The 17,231-nt window shown below is 35.3% G+C and overlaps 1 protein-coding gene across 2 annotated transcripts; it reads right to left on the reverse strand.

The window, feature by feature from the left end:
• Nucleotides 1-214: 214 nt before the first annotated feature.
• On the reverse strand, nucleotides 215-15,461 carry LOC135689560 (uncharacterized). Of its 2 annotated transcripts, none has more exons than XM_065206813.2 (16): nucleotides 15,151-15,461; nucleotides 12,304-13,092; nucleotides 11,549-11,624; nucleotides 10,460-10,612; nucleotides 9,850-9,939; nucleotides 9,290-9,320; nucleotides 8,462-8,512; nucleotides 6,929-7,024; nucleotides 6,216-6,334; nucleotides 4,967-5,095; nucleotides 4,201-4,258; nucleotides 3,634-3,750; nucleotides 2,852-3,086; nucleotides 2,344-2,448; nucleotides 1,917-2,044; nucleotides 215-1,312 (listed from the first exon to the last, which is right to left on the reverse strand). In XM_065206813.2, the coding sequence occupies exons 1-16, from the start codon at nucleotides 15,299-15,301 to the stop codon at nucleotides 1,274-1,276; spliced, it is 2,367 nt and encodes a 788-aa protein (XP_065062885.2). In that variant the 5' UTR covers nucleotides 15,302-15,461; the 3' UTR covers nucleotides 215-1,273. The 2 variants fall into 2 exon arrangements, with proteins under 2 accessions (XP_065062885.2, XP_065062884.2); XM_065206812.2 differs by having other exon boundaries at nucleotides 215-1,315.
• Nucleotides 15,462-17,231: the final 1,770 nt, after the last annotated feature.

Raw genomic sequence — 17,231 nt, forward strand, 5'->3', positions numbered from 1 at the left:
AGTAGCAAATGCTTTCAAGACTACAAAACCTTTTGGAAAAAAGGTAAAGGAGAATCATTTCGGAAGTATTTATGGTGGAAATGGTAAAGAAGAGAAAATGTTCCATCTGAAGGCATCATGAAATCATAAAATGTCTTTCTGAAATGACGTAACAACTTTAAGTTAGATACACTGTGAGGTTTTTTAGCAGTAAAACTAATCATCCATCTAGAGGGCACTGTTATTAGCAGATATTAAAATAAAACAGAAAATTCTTCTTTAATCATACAGTTTCTTAAAAGAGCTCAAAAGCAAAAATAAGGTATTCGAGATATTATCCATCACAGTATAATGTGTACAACAGGAAATCAAAGGAAATTAGCTTAGGTAGGACTCCGTTCATAATCCTTTCGTTTCTATCCGCATTCCATGTTTAAAGTAGTTTGTTTACAATTCATCGATTCCCTAATAGCAAATATAAGTTTTTCTACATTAGCTTTAACAACTTTTCCATTTTTTACTTTAAAGCATCACTGCCATTGACTATAAAGTTTTGTTCGCTAGCGCACGCAATCTCGTAGAAAAATGGTTTTTATCATCGGTTCGAAAATTTGCACGAAGCAGATTTCAACCCGATAAAGAAATTGCAAAGTAAACTCCATTTAAACTAGTTTTTGAAATCTTAACTCCAAAATTCTTTCAAAATTCCTGCTGCCTTGAAACTACTGGTGTAAACGTTTAACTGCTCTTATACCTTTCATGCCCGGTTGAACAGGCTCTATTAATCCACATAAAACTAAAAGCACGACCAATTAATGTATCCTTAAAGGCAATCGACAGACACAAGAGCATGCGGCTTCGCAGTTTTTTTAAGCATATGCAGGCAAGAGAATTTAGAAAATTGATCACATGAAACTTGGGTTGGGCGGTATAATTACTTTTGGAGGTAGGTAGCGCTGCTCACATGACAGCACTCATCACAAGCTTGGTGATTGGCCAGTAATTGATTGACAGGGGGGCTACGTCAGAAGCCGATTGACAAAGGCCCTAGTACCTGTCAATTGCTGTGCTTGATTTCTTTGAATCTTTTTAAAGATACTCCATTAGCTAAAAATAATTGCCACAGGTCAACGGGACCCATACATCAACAAAACAGTTTATCACAGGGGTCCTCCAGCTGTCGTATAAATGTCGATTGAAACGGGTGAGAATTCAAAGCAGGTTCAAGTTTCTGTATGCACATTTTGGCTCATCAATTTGCATCTCATTTGTTAGGTCATCGGGTTTTTATCTGTTATTTGGACGGCGGAGGCGGCGGCGGCGGAGGAGCACTCTGCTGAAAAGAGATTGAGGTAATTAAAGGTTGGGTTTCACGATTTGACGGGATTTCTTTACTGATTAACTAAATAATGTTTTTAAAAGCAGTTATTCATTTGGAAAAATGCGATGTAATTTAGTTTTCGTCATTCTGATATCTTCAAAAACTAGTTAAAAAGTAAAACACAGAGCATGAATTGTATAAAACTTTCCGGCTTTAAATATTTGGGTTTCCTTTTATTATTGTCGCTGTAAATAACAAAACACAATACACGCTAATAAACAAGAGAAAAGAAACAAAAATAAATTCTTAAGTAATTCGGCAGCAAAATCCAAATATACCATTGAAGTTCTTGATACAAAAAAGCAAACAGTTTTATTTTCTGAAAACATTTATCCAAAAAGGGGTTCGGAAGTTAATTTTGAAATCTTAAATTGCCAACTGAACAATGCCTATCATGAAAGGTAATCGAATATCGTTAAGTTAATTGCATACAGTTTTGGTGACAGGTTTTTAGCTGGAAAATCAACCATTTTCCAAGCCTTCATGTATTTTGCCAAATTGACCACAAAATGTACTTTAAACATATAGTTGTAGCAAATAACAAGACTTGACTCACCCAAGGAGGAATAGGAGGGGTTTGGCCCAAATGCGGGTATATGGTGCCAGGTGGCGGCATACCGTAGCCGGCTGCAGGAGGGAAGGGTGCTGCTCCTTGGGGTGACTGCTGCCAAGGAGGAAGGGGTCCTTGAACAAAAAAAAGATAACAGGTTCAAAAAATGATTGTGGAATAGATTAGGAAATTTAAAAATCATCATCCTCAAAAATCACCACTCATGCCCCAATAACTGAATGTTGGTTTGTTTTACTTGACTTCATCCAAGGTTGAATGTTGGATACGTTTAAATATTTTTCAAATCATATGATTAGACTTTAGAAAATCTCAGTAATTTATTAAAACCAAAACGATATGATAATCCTGAGATCAACATGTAAATGATCAAAATCTATGTGAAATTTGCATCAGATTAAGCCTATCATCTTACCTGCTTGCCATGGAGGAGGAGCCCCGGCTGGTGGCGGTCCAGGGAGGACTGCATTTGATGTCGGCGGAGGAGGCCCCCGCATGCTTGAAGGCGGCATTGGGGGTCCTGTAAGAAAAACCAGGCAACAATACTCGATTATTGGTAACGTTGTAACAACATATAATCTTTGATAATCTCAGACTTTTTGCCAAGTATACGCTAAGGTTATGTTCAAATAGTATTTTCTAAACTCTACCGGTAATATGACCTCAAAAAGAAATACGAACACAGTTCAAATATATAGTATAAATAAATGATCTATTAAACCCTCTTCTACAAAGTTATAGCTTTAACACTAATTCATTGAGCCACTTCTTTCAACTCTGAATGTCTCAAAAAGACGTTTTACATCAGGCACTATCATAAACCTAACAGGTAGCAATTGCAAAGGCGAAAATGACAAATGAAGGTTGTTTCGAGAGAGGCCCTGCATTTTACAAGTCAATGGTAAAATTTTAAGCAGCTGTACCTTGTGCCCATGGTGCAGCCCTGCCCATTCTTCCAGCTGAAGGCGGTGTTTGGTCGAATGGCAGTGCTCCGCGAGGAGTGTTCCAACCCGATGCTGGCACAGGCGAGCCTCCTGATTGCATTAAAGGCCGCGGAGCCGGAGATCGTTGGTTAAATGGCGTGTTTGTAGACATAAGGGGCTTTGGTTCGGCAGACCAAGGAGCTGGGGAAGTCTGGGTTCTTGCAGGCGTTGTGGTCTGTAATAAACCATAAATTGAAGAATTAAACTAGCATATAAACCAACAGTTTAACTCATTTGTGAAAAGAGAGATATAATGCTTCTGCATGTCTTCTCTAAACAAAAACAGAAAGAAAGAAAAATAACAAATCAGTGGATCACATCATAAAAAATCCTAAAGCTATTACTCAAACTTTACTCCGATTTTGCTAAATCGCTGGTATACGAAAACTGTATAAGAAAAATGAGAACTCAGATACGTATTTACAAATTAATTTGCATAGCACCTACAAGGCAAGAGTATTTCCAAGGTAAAAAATAGCCCTTGTAGAGGAAATAGATTCCCTTGCTTCGAAGCATAGAATTTGAGAGGGTCACACATTTGGAACAATTTGAAAATAAGTTGCCTTAACTGAGTAGTCTTGAAAGAAGGCTTTAAGCATCGTTAATTCATTGTCAGACTGACAGCTGGAGAAACTGATTTCAAGGCTGTCACTGCCAAGGAAATGCTTTTCAACAAATCTATAAAATCATAAACAGTTAAAGGTTCAAGCCGTGTAACTTACAACTGTTTGCTCAACGGGAGCAGCTGGCACGCTAACATCTTGCTTTACACTCTGGGTAGGGGTCGGCTTCGCAGGAGGAGGCGCGTCAACCCCAAGCTCTGCCATCAGGGACATATACTAAAACGAAATATTTCTCAACATTATTATGAAATAACACAGGCAACAGGGATAGAGCAGCTATATTTGTTCTACTGACAAATCTGAAAGAAAGCAAATCAAGTGAAAATGGTAGCAAAGTAAGAGTTCATTTTAGCCTAAAACATCGGAGATAAAATGTCAGCGATTTGAAGACTTTGATTTAAAGAAATCCTAGATTGGTCAGTGATCAATTTCATATACTGAATCTGCATGAAAATGGATTACCGTTGTTCTGTGACAGCCGTGTATAGGTACACTTGAAATTTCTATGAATGTATAGATACAGCCGATGCCCCAGGCAAAAAGATACAGCAAAAGTGTATGTTCCAGGACTGTAAATATTAGGACAAAAAGTACCAAAATATCCTGAAGGCTAAGACGAGCTAAAACTTGTAGAATAAATCAAAATCTATCTAAATGTTTGCATACCTCATCGTCCATTTTGGCCTTCTCGACTATACTTGGTTGTGGAGGTGCTTCTCCATCCCTTCAAAACAATAAAACCATTCAGTGATTCCCAGGTAGCAACTTTCTCTACTCATAAACAAATTTAAATATTCCAACTATTTATAAAACGTACGATTTGGTGAATAGATATACTCAGCCAAGATTTTTTACCCATGGTGTTTTTGATCTGTTACCGTAAATCCTTGATTACTTCATTTTCGGAAGAAAAATCTTTAAAAAATTGCGATTTCGAAAGAAGGTTTGAACTTTTTTACCATGTAACAATCGCAAAAAATCACTTTGAAAAAAACATTATAAAAACCCCATTAATGTGTATAGAGAAATCCTCACATGGTGTAAATGCGTTTTCAACTTGTTCGTTTAAAAGAGACGCTTTTTTGAAGGGCTAAGTATTGGCGGTTGCTCTAAATGTGAGGTTAATTGTGGTTGATTGGCCAAAGCCAACGGAACGAAAAAACGCGGCATTTTTCCACTCTTTCTATTTTCGACGATTTAATCTACATAAACCTTCCACCTATTGCTCAGTATCAAACGTTTTAAATTCTGGTTATAAATAATGGTTATGATTTGGTTTTTGCGCAATTTTTAGATTTTGTAGAGAAAAGGCCTATTCAACTAAATACTGTATGCTGGCTTCGCTGCAATACTTTGTTGTCTTTCCGCTTATTCAAATTTGCCAAAGCAGTTACAAAAAGCAGGACAAAATTAAAACAGCAACCAAACATACGTGGCGAATGTACAATCTTTAGCAACATGACCCATTCCTCCGCACTTTGTACACACGATTTGGCTAGTGACGTTCTTCACCTCAGTGCACTCCCAGTGCCGATGATCCGTAGCTCCGCAATTTCGGCACCTAATAAAAAAGCGAGTCAATATGTTATATGTATGATAGTCCTTCTACTATTGGATATCTCTTGCAAAATAAAAACAAAGACCACGTTTACACTCACTGCTTTCTGTAGAACCTTTTCTTTTTACCAAGATTATTAAATAATACATTGCTTTAGATCGTATCCTAGGTTCGCAAGGAGGCCATCTTTACTTGTAGCGATTGGTAGCACGTTCACAAATCACCTAATATTTGAACGCACTCTGATTCTGGAGTCTGGATAATAAACCTCACTGAAAGATCTATCTGGGTATCCTTTCAAAATAAAAACTTTTTGAGTTGAAATACTTACAAACTTTGAATTGGATTTTATGTAAACTGGCCTGGCTGTAAACAGTTACGTTTCCATTCATTCATTTTAAAAATTTTTTTGGCGGTACAGAATTTGAAAATGGCTTTGGAATGTTTGCTTGTTATCCTGCTAATTTATATCAAAATAAACCTATTGACTGAGCTAACCATTTAACGAGAGGCTTTCAACGTTCGAGGCATATGCGCATATGCAGCCCATTAAAAGGAAAGGCGATTGCATCCGGATATAGGCACGATAGGCCTATAACTGGGCGGCTTCCCACCCACAATAAGGAAAGGAACCATTGATAAAACGAAATAGGAATCAGACACAACAAATCGAAAAATGGCAGCTTTTTATTTTGTGACTTTTGTTGAATAAATTCCTCCATAATTTCGCTCTGGTAAATTCTATGAATCGTCTTCTAAGTTTAAAATGATTTGGTCCCACCTACTGGCTTCTTCAAACAAAATCGACATCGTTCAATCATTGAGCAACAGTAAGGATCATGATATGAAGTCTTTAAAGAGACCGCAAAACAAAATCAAACCAGGCTTCTAGCTTTCCAGGTTGAAACAAAATTTTTCTTAGAAGTAAGCTTTAGTAGATACACGGAAGTGAATTTTTAGATTTGATTTGTGTGGACAAGCCTCAACGACTGATTACAAATAACATCAATGTTTCATCTACAAACAAAGGAATACTTACGGAAAAGGCTTCAATTTGCAGCCAATTTAAGTCCTGATTATTATGATTTCTTTATCGAAACTGTACAATGAAATGATAACAAACCTTTGGATATCTTCTTCAATTAGTGTTCCATTTAGGGCTGCCAGTTCTCGTAGTTGCATCTTGCGTAGCTCATTTGATCCTTCTGGGGTCTCGACCCCCTCTTTGATAATTTTTTCAATCTTATGGAACAAAGAGAGAAGTATGAAAGTTGCTTTTTTAAGAATGAGGTTGAATAATATGGGTAGCAATGTTGGGCTTTGTGTTTCATATAGCGATAAAAATGGAAGTTGAAAGAGAATTGTCTTTAAACAACCAGATTATTACCAATGTAAAATTAAATCTCAGCTGATTGCTTGAGATTATCACAAAATTTATTTGCTCCAAAAACATAGAATGCTCAAAAAATGACGTAAGAAGACTTTATTCAGGAACTGCTGATTTGTAACAATCCAATGTACCATTCATCCTCTTCAGCCTTTTTTCACAGAGAAACTGACTCTTTGTTTATAACTCCCTCTCTTAATCAAGGAATAAGGTAGGTTTAATTCATAACATCAAACAGTTAACGATGGCAGATTAAGAAATTTGGGAATTTTGTATATTCACACATATATAGGAGGCTTATTGAGATTTTCTTCTGACCATTGAAAAAATAAAAACCATAATTCTCAAATTTGCTGGAAAAATGAAAAACCAACAAAAACTGAATGCGTTACATCTTCAAAAAATATTCAATGTGTTAAATTAGGTAGTGGTATAAAAAATCATCTTACAACTTTGACAGCATTCTTAACATCTTCAGTGGTTGGGCCAGTCACAAGTGCGTGTAGAGGTTCGTTTTCACCAGGAAGAGGAAAACCTGGGCGTCCCTAAAATGGTCATTACAAACCATTAACCCTAAGATTAGGAAAGTGGTCTCTAAACAAGAGAAAAATGTCCAATATCCCATTAAGGTTTAATTTACATTCTTTGCTTTCATTATTGCAAGATTTTTATCAGAAAGGACAGATTTAATGCTAAATAGTTTCTCTTCTATGGCAGTAAAAAAAAAAGTAAATAATACCAAAACTATTTCATCAAAACCAAAACTAGATAATTAAAAATATACATATTTATAGCTGAATTGTTCGTTTCCTCATATCAAGAAATCCCTGCAAATAAGGCAAACTATTATTGGATGCATCACCTTGAAAGAAAACAAATGTTTAATGGATATTTTACAACTACCTGGGTATGTCCAAAAAATGTAATTTCACCAAGAGACACCATCAAGGAAACAAAGATTTGAAAAGAAAAGAAAAACAAATTAACAATTTGTGAATGGAAGAATTGATGTTAAATGGAAAATATTTGCAATTCTAATGAATCAATGTAAACTTTTTTAAAATAAAAGGCAAAATGTTTATCCTTTGGCCTCTAAAAAGTGGCTTAAGTTTCTTTTATTGAAGTTTGTTCGTAAATTTAGGATTGCAGACAACCACAAAGTTTGAACAGAGTATTTTTGTTCTAGTCAAGAGATAAATTTGCGGAAAATATATCTGCAATTGCTTTGATTTTATCATCAACTGATTGATAATTTTTAAGTACTGGCTTAGAGTGCAGCAGCTATACACAGGCTAACAAATTTCTTGATAGCTGTCTTCAGTATTTGTCCACCGAGACTACAAACACATTATAATAATATCCTTATCATATTCCAAACAATGATTTTCAATTAAATACAAAATTTGCATTCAAGTGACAAAAAACATCTATAAAAACAAGGCAGGAGAACAGGTTAATAAAAAATAATAAAAACACCTGTCTGTTAACTCGATCGCTGTCTGGCAACCAATAGATGCTAACCATAATGGAACATAACTTATCACTTTTCAAAACTTCACAAAATCTATATTTAGTCCACCCCCCTTTGTATGGTACTCAAATATAGCTGCTACTCAAGTACTTTTATTTTATTAACTTCAAATTATAATGTTGATCCAAAATTCAAGATGAACTAATCATCAACAAAAGATATCTATTGAGAACTGATAATACTTGCACCAGCTGCTCAGTTTGCCCATATGCAGCCTGTTCAAAATGAAATAAACTATTGACGTTAGTGATCTCACATAGACCCTTGCATTGAAACAGTTGTAATGTTTTAATCTGTTTCAGGTCTGGTGCCAACTTCCGATGTCAAATAATGGCAAACCACCTTTCCCTATATCTCTTTACAATTTCTCTCTCTATATATAAATAGAAATATATGGAGATAATTCAATAAGAGTATATTTTCAAGGCTGACGAGAGATAACAACACTGACCTTGCCCTCTTTCACAGATCCTTTGCCTCTGATAATAATTTTGCAGTTTGTCTACATAAAATAAAAGACAAAGATTTAGCACACTGGACAAATGCGTAAAACAGAAGCAAGGTATGTGGCAAATGAATACCAGTATTCTAAAACAAAAGGCAGGACATAAGACAACCATGTAGTTTAAGAAAGGCTCTGAAAACAGAATTAATCAACTTAACAATATAATTTTAAAATAAATTAAGTTGGATAAATTCTTCCCACCAGCATACATCAGAGCTTCACCACCTATATAGTTTGATCAAATTCTGCAATACACACCAAATATGACAAAGTTAAAACTTAAAGGACAAGTGACACGCTTTTGGTGACAATTTTTTTTTCCTTTGAACTTAAAGTAAAATGCTGTATGAGAGTGTTGTTGAAGTATTTTTCCTTTCTGATTTCATTTTCCTACTTAAAAACCCTTTTCAAATTATGGCGGGATATGAATCACGTGACAAAGTGACGTAGATTGTGATAATTTGTTATTGCTGCTACTCGTATACAGTGCAATATTAACGTTTACAACACGCTTCTAAATGAATTCAGTTCGCCTGGGCCTGTCGCGTCGTGTTTCGTAAACTCTCTATTAATGACAGGAAAATTCCGAGTTATCACAATGTATGTCATAGGGTCATGTGATAAAAAGCAAAATCGTGCCCCCTGAGCCCCCTGATAAGAATTTTTTGTTCTAAACCAGGAAAAACTTACTTCTAAATGATGATCTATAAGTTAATGAAAAGAATAGATAGGTTGAAAAGTGTGTCACTAGTCCTTTAACATATATTGACTTACATCTTTTTCCATCTTCTTCAATGTATTGCCTCTAGAAAATTCAATATTGCTTAGATGTACAAATGTAAAAAATTTTATTTATATAAGATATTTACAGAACACAAAATCTCTCTTGGTTGACAAGGATTTGGGTTTAAATTTTCTAGCATCTCCACAGGTTGATTTTCCTAACACCTTTAACATAAATTTTATATGTCATGCCTAAAGAAATTTATTCTGCTTTCTGCAAACCTGTAAGCCTTGAACTTATCAAGTTGAGAAATCTTAAAATTTTTTGTCATTCTGCAGGGAAAATTTCTTAGCCATGACCAAAATTCAAGCAATGCTTTGAGAAGAGGTGAAGAGACTACCAGGCTTAACAATCAAATACTAGCTCAGCCCTGCAACATAGGTCAATACAGGCATATATAGAGTCATGTTATACCAACAATAGGATATGTTTTGAGGATGACAGGGCTCTGAAAATAAAATTCATTGGAAAGAATATTTAGAGCAATGAATATTTACATATAAACCAAAATTTAGAAACATTAAATAACATAAATTTAAAAAAACAATACCTTGGTCCAATAAGTAAACCAATGAAGTTGATTGCTGGGTTTGCATCTTGTGGAATCATAACTTTCTCTTGGATGCGGTTTGATGGTGGTCTAATAACAAAACAAACACTCATGATTTTAATAAAGAGAGAAGTTTAGCAGACGAGAGGTAAGTTTTCCTTTTTCTTTATTTTCAAGATACGGTAGTTCCTTTTTGGACAATAAATACTACACAAAATGAATAAAAACTCTTGTGAAACAAATTGAGCATTCGATTGAGCAGCAGGCAATATGCTATCTAAGTCCAGAGTTGTTTAGTTTGGCAAAAAAAGTATTCTCAAATATGTTGAGTGCCGCTCATTCCTTATTGAATGGCTTGATGGAGATAAAAATTTTTGAAATATCATCTAACTTTCCCATTGTTTGGGATATATTGAGCAATTCATTGGCCATTTTAAAAAACACCAAAAGCTGGTTCAGTCATGCTTCAAATTTATTTGGCCAAAGTAAACAACTATATCTGATGCAAAAACAGCCTTCAGGCTTTTTTGCAAAAAACAAAAGCAGTGATACAGGTTCACCATCATTGTCAAAAACATAGCACATTATTTAACATATTTTTTTTGCATACCGGTAATCAATGGGTGGCTTGTAATCATTATTCCTCAAGGTTGCAATCTGAATGAGGCTGTGCCTCTCTTCCTCTAGCCTCTTCCTCACTCTGTATTCTCTGGTATTGAGTCGTTTACCTTCAGTGTTGTAAATGGGCTCAGGTGAAGGGGACCTAAGTTAAAACAAGCAGCCTTCAAATAGCAACAAAGTTATGAAGTGTTTAAATAAGCAGCATCAATTAGATATTTCCTTGATTTGAGACTTAAACCTGAAAAGATATGAATGTTTGAAGAGACACTTCAAGACACCCACCTTTATAAATAAACATTAGTTGATAAACCATTTACTTAAACTAAATGATGGCTGATGTCAAATTTTACAATTTCCTTCACAAGAAACTGCAGTTCTTATGAAGGAAACTGCCTCCCATTCACCTATATAAGATTCTAAAATAAGAAATGTTAATTTCATCTTGCTTGCATTATTAGCAACCTAAAACCATAGATTGCCATTGCAGGGGAAATAGTTGAACATCTTTATCCAACTCTACAAAAGATTTTCCAGATTTTTGACACAACTGCAAATATCTGGCAAACTAAAAGATTACTTTGCTGAAAATAGACTCTGTTAATGAGCTATGTATAACAGAAATCAGAGAGGTTAAAAAAGAGCTGTATTTTTGGGCAAAAAAGCATTTTCTTTGCTAAAAAATTTCCTTATTCAAAACAAATAACATATATCATAATAAAGTTATCCCAAAAATAGATGCTACTCTAGTGGCATAAATAAAACTCAATGGCAAATACTAAGGGTGCTGTAAACAAACATCTCAAGATAAACAAATCATCAAAGCTATAAGAAAATAATTTTACAAATTTTGAACAATGCAGTTACAATTAAGGTTAAAAGTAAGTAAAATGACCACTTTAACTAAGACACACTGGATTTCTATGCAACCAGATAAAACTGGCGCTAAAATAACCTTGATATCTCTATAAGACAAAATTATATAGAGATGAGAAAAAACCAAACATTGAATCTTTTAATCAGAGTAGAAATTACAGCAGAACTTTGCACCATGCAATGCAGAAGCTGTCTGCCATTTTACCTGTCCTCTGGATTAGGTGGGATTCCCAAGTCTCCTGATCGCAATTTTATACTTATTTCTTCAATTTTGAAATGCACTGTAACAAAAAAGCGTCTAGAATAAGGCAGGAACTTATCAAAGTAGCAAAAATTATACAGCAAAACTGATTTCAGCCATATTGTTGGGTTCTTAGCAAAATTATGTTCTTGCAAACAGAGTAAATAAGTGATTCCCTAAATGTCATAACACAACCTATAAAATCATGTAGTATTTTGTACCTGCACATAACATGTACCAAATAAAGTAGCAATCAAAATATTCATTTTATGGCAAACTGCACATTTCTTTTGTGTACAAGCCTATAAGAAGCAAGAAACATCAGCAACAGGGCTTGAGTAAAACTATTCAAGGAAGGAATACCACCTTTTATTGTATTCTATAGGGAATTGACCAGATAAATAATTATAACTTTCAAACTTTTCAATCTTGCACCAAATATCATTTTTTTTAAACTTTAAAAGGATTAGTTGATTCTCACTCAGTTCCTTTTACAAATGTGCACATTTTTTAAAGCAAAGCAAGCAACAATACAGATGATAAAAATATAAATGACTTTGTCAATGTTTTGACAATCAACATGAAATTGCCTCACCCTAAATCCACAGTGCCTCTTAATTCTTAACCCAACATCAAATTTTTACATGGCATTAGCAATATATAATGGTTTTGTGAAAATTCAGCTTTGGCTTTTGACATTTTATTGCAAGAAGACTTACACAGATATTCTTCCCTTTGTTCTTCTGTTGCATCAACAGGTAAACTTGCTGGCATTCCTGGAATTTGTGTTTTTTCTTCTTCATCTCCCCATCTACTTCTCCGCTTTCTCTTTCTTGGTGGGGAAGGCCTATTCAAATTATCTTTTATGTCTAAAGGGGGTGGGGGTTGAGGATCTTTACCATAAGAATCATGGCTATATGTTGGAGGTGGAGGTTGCTGCACTTGGCTACTTCCACTAGGGGGCAAAGGAGGACCACCAAATGGGAGAGGGGGCTGTGGGTAGATTGAATTCTGCTGCTGTTCTGGTGGTGGTGGTGGTGGTGGACCTCCAAAGCTTTGGGATGGATATCCAGCAGTATTAGAGCTACCTGCTGAAGGTGGATTATAGCTGGCTGGAGGCATCGGGTAAGTAGATCCAGCTGGCACATAGGTTTGTGGTTGGTTCTGGGAAGAAGGAGGGTTTGAGTATTGATTATAAGGTGGCTGACTAGGTAGAGACATTAAAGGTTTTGGCTGTTGATTCCGATCATCAAAGGCAGGTCTTGGGGGCTGAGAACTATAATTTCTCTGGTCATTAAAATCTCTTGATTGGTTGTAACCTGCTTGTTGTTGGCTATATGAATCTTGTTGTTGGCTATAGGAGCCTTGTTGTTGATTATATGGGGTTTGCTGTTGGCTATATCCAGTTTGTTGATTACCATATCCACCCTGTGTTTGAGCAAATCCTTGGTTATAGCCCCCTTGCTGACCATAGTTTGACTGTTTGTAGTTTGATTGCTGGTTGTCTCCTGATTGTTGAAAAATTATTATTATATTTATACAACATTCTGAAAAAGTAGAAATCCAAAACATATCAATATAGAGCCTGAGAGAGAGTTTTATCCACAATGGTTCATTATTTGCTAAAAAACAATGTGATGTTTTAAAAACTGTGAAGGTAAGGTATTAGGAAGCTGAAATATAGTCTTTATCTGGTAAATTTATCATACAAAGTTAAAAAACAATGGCTGAAAAGAGCAACAATATATCCATGCTCAAGACAACTCAAACTGCAAGAAATACATTTAAATGAGGCTGGCTGATTTTTTACATGTATGTCCTTTTAGAAAACTCTTTTTACATTTTCTTGTTCCGGAATAGTATAGAAGGGCAGAAACATACTATATCATACTAAAGTACTTCTAGTTGGACACTCCCCAGAGTATAAACATTGAATAATATCTGAAGGAAAGCAGAAAAACATCATACAAACATATTAGCATTATTCTTATATGTTGATAACCAATCAAATAGGCTAATTTCCCTCTCACATTACTTTTGATTCACATCTGGTCTTATGCCTCCCCCCCCCCCAAATATTTTGGAAGACATAGGTCTTTTGTTCTAAAAGAACAAATTGTATTTGCAAGTGTCTGCCGCTGATCTGGATATAAATTTTCTGGATAGATGTTTATACTCTGATGTATGTTCTTTAGTATGGTATGATACATTTCTGCTCTTCTGTGCTATTTTGTGGTACCAAAGGCTTATTCTATTATTTTAAAGAGCATCTTTAAAATTGAGATAGGTGATGCATTATGCATCATAAACAAGGAAACTCAATAAATGAACATGCATGATTACATTATGAAATACTGTATAACACATACTTAATACTTGATTCATTTTTCAATTAGAACAGGAGCCTCAAAACTGGTCAAAAGTTAAGAACAAATTAAGAACAAGCTGAGGTGGGGCTTCTGCAAAATGCAATTTTGAACAATGTTTTTTCTCAAAATCAAGGAGTTTTAGCAACGTGTGGGTGCTTTCTCAGTGAATATTAAAATTTGTCAGCAAATTAAGGCTGTCTCACACACTTGGTTGGCAAATGAGGCCTGAACACCTCCTTCGAGCAAAAAAAGCTAGCAATAGCACTGCTTACGCCCACTTAATTAAAGAACAAATTGAGAGCAATCCAGCCTCAGATTTTTGAAAAAATTAAGAACAGTCAGCCTGAACTTCAATTTACTGGTTCTTATAAAAAAGAGAGTGTAAACAAAAATTATAACAACACCTCACAACTGATATAAAACTTCCTGTAATAACCTAGTAAAATGTTTAGAACAAAAAGACAAATACATCTTAATAGGAAACAAAGCTAATTCTGCTGTTGAAAAAACGTCATTTTTAATTTGCATTTGTTTTAAAGGTAGAGGCCTTTATGCTTAAAATAAATTCAATTAAATTTTTATCCTGAAACTACCATCTACCAACGTCCATCGGTAGGTAAGAAATCATGAACTATGATACTCAAAGTAAAATATTAAACATATACAAACTGAAACTGAAACTCAGAAAACTTAGAGCATGATACAAGAATGACAAATGAAAACCTTGGAAGGTTACCGGTAAAAACGTAATGAATGCGACAAAATACGCTAAATGCAAATTGGTACATAATTGTAAAACATTTTCCACATACGTCATCTTTAATAATACATGAAGCAAATAGAATCATTCGTCTTGACCTAAAATTGTATTGTTTCAGATACCGCATGAGCATTCACTCAGTGCGAGCTTCTTCCCAGCGCTGTTGTAGAGACGCGATCATTTAAATATATATTTGCTTAAATGAAGCAACTAACTGGGAGGCTTGGCAAGCATGTTCCTTTTCCAGGCCAGCAATAAGCTGTAGTTAGATGATATAATAGAATAGATCATGAAATCCAGCTAAAGATGCGGTAGGACGATAGAAAAAAGTATTGGGTCACTCATTGTATTATTGTTCAGGACTTCTTTTTAGCAAAGGTTAAGAGCCAAAACAAACTATCCGAATTAAAAAAAAATTAAAAGGATCTTTGTCTCACCTTGGTATTGACGCTGCTTTTCTGAATCATCTCGTCTTTTCAGGTGCTGAGCCAAAAGCGACTGGCCTCCGCTTTCCTTCTTTTGTCCTAACAAGATAGGATTTAGCGGACCAAGAGGGGCTTTGTTTGCTCCACTTCCACCGAAAGGCATTTCTCAAAAGCAGGCTTCAAACGTCAAAATACTTTCCTCGTTTCAAAATATCCTTTAAAATGACCAACGACTGAAAGAATTCAAATTTCAGTTAATAATTTCCAAGCACAGTGCGCAGACGACCGCCATGTTGATATTTCAGCGTGCGAAATCAAGGATCGAAAGGCTCCCTGGGTAGGATCGCGTGTCAATGCGCGTTTCCCTCGCGCTTACTTGGCGCGTTAGTTGCACGCGGGTTGGAACAAGTGTCATTTGAAACTTTTGTGTTACATTTGAAACTAAATGTAACATACCGAATGCAGTGCCTTTTTGCTAAATTTTGCTCTCTAATCATGATTTGCTCAAAGCATCTAAACAACTTTCACATTCCAGAAGCCAGTTCATTTTCGCTGATGAAGCCCCGTATGCTCTGATGATGCCCCGTGTGCCGGGGCGAAATACTAGCCATCACTGATTTGTGTGTTTGTTGTTGTTTATTCTCGTCGCGTTGCGGTGTTCCTTATATACTACCATTTTCTAGATGCCTTCAAAAAATAAATCTAAACCAAAAGTGGACTGGCCCACCGGGACATCGGAACATTTCCTGGTGCGCCTTTGCCTCAGGGTATATTTTCAAAAAACTTGAAAACTTCCAAAAGGCAAATAATCTTCATGAATTGAGTGAAATTAAGATAAACTGCAAAGTTTTCCATTTCCTCATTATTGTATAATTCATTTGAAGGAGCTCGGCAAATTTTCCATAGTTTCCGAAATCTTCAAAAGAACATATTTTGTGCTATTGACAGCAGTATCATGACTGTGGCAGCACCGAGAAGAAATTAGGTTTTTAATTTATGACTAATGCGAATTATTTCGAGTGCCTTGTAATGAATAACTGAGAGGTTCTCACTTTGGAAAAATGAATTATTTTAGCACTGCCCTGTGCTCTTTCCATTCAGAATGGTTGCAACTGGATAAAATTATCGATGTGTTGGCAATTGGATATGGGAACGTTCACATACAACGTACTCAATGATGGATGGATTCAAATAAACGTTTACGGTCATTATGGCCAATAGTTAAAGCTTGGTAAAATAATAACTTAGGGAGAAGGGGAATTTTCCAATTTGTGCATCTTCCCTGCATTGTCTCTCTTGAATAAATATTCATTCTAAGGACCATCAAAAAACCCTTAATATTTAAACCTGCTATGGATATGATAAAGGATCATACTTTCTAAATGTCCTGTGACAGGCAATTGAACCAAGAACCCGTAGGAATAGGCATCTAGCTTTTGGTATGTGAAACGTTAAAACCAAAAGAAATTTTTCCAAAAATCTTGACTAAGGACTAACGTGGCCCTTAATCTCCTGACCAATACCTGGCAGTACCCTTCCTTCTCCTTGTTTGGTACTTGACAGAAACACATCAAAAGCCAGTTCTGGATTTCTACAGCAAGAGCCTTGAAAATATGAACACTCTTTCAAAGAAACTTTGTCGAGACTAAATCAGCTGTTTTGAATTTGCAACTAGCTATCAAAATATCCCAATCATTGTTCAAACTTAAACAATTTTTGCTTTTGAATAAAGTCTGTGCCTTTTTTTCATACAGTTTCTCATACAACCTATCAATCTGCAAAATCATAAATTTTCACAAACGGATGGCAGTAGGATCTCTTAGATCCAATTTGTCGAAATGATGTTGTCAGATATTTTTCGGACAAGCACATGTTCAGTGCCTGACCATAATTTTGCATGCAGAAGCAAAAGCCCATCTTTATTTTTTCAAAAAAAGTTATATCTATAAAATTCAACAAAAGTTTATGAATTTTAGTTTGCTAAATTTCTGAAGATTGCGAGTTTAGTCGAAAATTATCTCGTCTCCTAGGCTGGAGAAGTTGATTTCTCTGCAAAATTTTGGAAAAAAGTGTCGTAATTACTCACATATGGT

This window comes from Rhopilema esculentum, chromosome 5 (genome assembly GCF_057945365.1).
Source record: "Rhopilema esculentum isolate cy_ngs chromosome 5, ASM5794536v1, whole genome shotgun sequence".
NCBI classification, from domain to species: Eukaryota; Metazoa; Cnidaria; class Scyphozoa; order Rhizostomeae; family Rhizostomatidae; genus Rhopilema; species Rhopilema esculentum.